The sequence below is a fragment of the Theobroma umbraticum genome, unplaced genomic scaffold (genome assembly GCF_002168275.2).
Source record: "Theobroma umbraticum cultivar Fairchild unplaced genomic scaffold, ASM216827v3 scaffold_239.1, whole genome shotgun sequence".
NCBI lineage: Eukaryota > Viridiplantae > Streptophyta > Magnoliopsida > Malvales > Malvaceae > Theobroma > Theobroma umbraticum.
The window spans coordinates 3,353,919-3,355,782 of NW_018397273.1; the positions used below are offsets into that span (position 1 = coordinate 3,353,919).

A 1,864-nucleotide genomic window follows, 5' to 3' on the forward strand; every position below is an offset into this window, starting at 1 on the left:
TATGGGGCATATCTAGACAATTGCGTAAACTGCACATCATATTCAGATACTGTCTTCCTGGGTGCCTATCTCAAAGCCTCAAACTCCCTGGCCTTAGCCGCTCACACACTATGAGGCATAAATCTATCCATAAAGGCTTTATCAAACTCTTTCCACCCAAGCGGACCGGCATCACTAGATCTACCCCTCATGTATGATGCAATCCATTGTTGTGCCACGTTCTCTAAATGAAAACTAGCCAAGGTTACTGACCTGGTGCTCGAAGCTCCCAAAGCACGACAAATACTTTCCATAGTGTCTAAAAATCTACGTGGGTCCTCTCCCACTGTAGAACCAGTAAAGAATGGAAGTTTTAGCTTCATAAATGCAGATAATGATACTGAGTCATCTCCTTCACCATCATGCAAATTATTTTCATCCTCCTCCTCTGACCCTTCCACTATCATATCTGCATCTGGATCATAATCCGGATCTTGTGAAGTAGACTCCATGTACTCTTCAGCCATACTAGTACATCTTTGAGTAAATTCAATAAACTGTTGGGTCAAATTTTGTAATCCACAAACTAACTCATCCAAAGTAATATTCTCTACAGTAGGTTTACCCGTTTCAGTACTGTTCGTACTAGCACTCTTTTGATCACTTGAACTACCCTCACTTGAGCGTCGAGAACTCCTCCTCCCTTTAGTTTTAGAACGACCTCGTCTGCGTAAGAAATCCGTAATCGTTCATCAGTTTCTCGAGGCGCATCTGATTCACCCGTAACCCTCCAAGATGCTCGTGTCTGAGGTGGCATCTCAAACTTGGACATCGATAATAAATTCCAGTTATTTAATGATCTTTTATAATTCCACATGATGATTTTCCAAGAGAAAGAGGTCTACGTAGCCTCTTGCCTATAATTGATGCTGCAGTCACTAACTATAAGCAAGATTCTACATTGACCCTACTACTCTGCTGCTTGACACGAGAATTCCTAGGACTCAACTAAACGTAGGGCTCTGATACCAAGTCTCTACTGACCTTTTCCTTCGATCGCTATCGGCGTTCTAGACTTGCATGTGAACTCGCCAAATCCTAAACAAGCCTTAGTTAAACCTCTAGGCAATTTAAACTCAAATTACAATTTTAATGCCATAGTTCATTTAAACCAAATAATCACAATATTTAAAACGTGGCATCTAGAAACTAATAACCAGGTTTGATAATTCCATATGATTTCAACATAATATGTAGTAGTCATTAAATAACCTTAAGCTCTAGCTAGTACATTTCTAGTACTATATTCATTACAAGCCTGACTAGTTGACACAAACCGACCTCTAAGTAGTGAAGCGACTCTGAGTGGAAGTCTAGAGATACCCTTACCTAGGTTGTAGCCAGCTTGAGATGCTGAACAAAGCACTAGAATTGATTACTTATCTGTAAAAGAAAATAAAAAGGGGTGAGTCTCACAGACTCAATGATCATCAACTTCGTGAGTAGGACGTAGATGGCAAACAAAGTAAAGGCAGAAGATATGAATATTAAACATGTAAGAATATATGTAAACAATTTACTCAAAAAGGAAGGTTTGTTCCTTATATGAAAATAAGTAAATTTATGCTAAATAATCATTTAAATCAAATACCAACCCAAGTCATGGAAAGATTCCTACCATCGAAATCACTTAACATCGGGTTTAAAGTAATTAAATGTCATCATGCATGCTCTCATAAAATCCAACATTTTACAAAGCTTACGCACAATTTCATAATTCACCTCGTTTAAAGCAAATTTCAGCATATAAGCAAAGAAGCAACAGAAAACAATTATTTTTCACCATGCAAAAATTACTTACATGAAAAACCCAAAAAGATATCAC

General features: G+C 38.0%; 1 protein-coding gene across 1 annotated transcript; it reads right to left on the bottom strand.

The window, feature by feature from the left end:
- Positions 1-6: 6 nt before the first annotated feature.
- Positions 7-1,047, bottom strand: LOC110426931 (uncharacterized). The gene is made up of 2 exons (XM_021442268.1): positions 1,024-1,047; positions 7-705 (listed from the first exon to the last, which is right to left on the bottom strand). Exon 2 carries the CDS (start codon positions 504-506, stop codon positions 102-104), a length of 405 nt encoding a protein of 134 aa, XP_021297943.1. The 5' UTR covers positions 507-705; positions 1,024-1,047; the 3' UTR covers positions 7-101.
- Between the last annotated feature and the right edge of the window lie 817 nt (positions 1,048-1,864).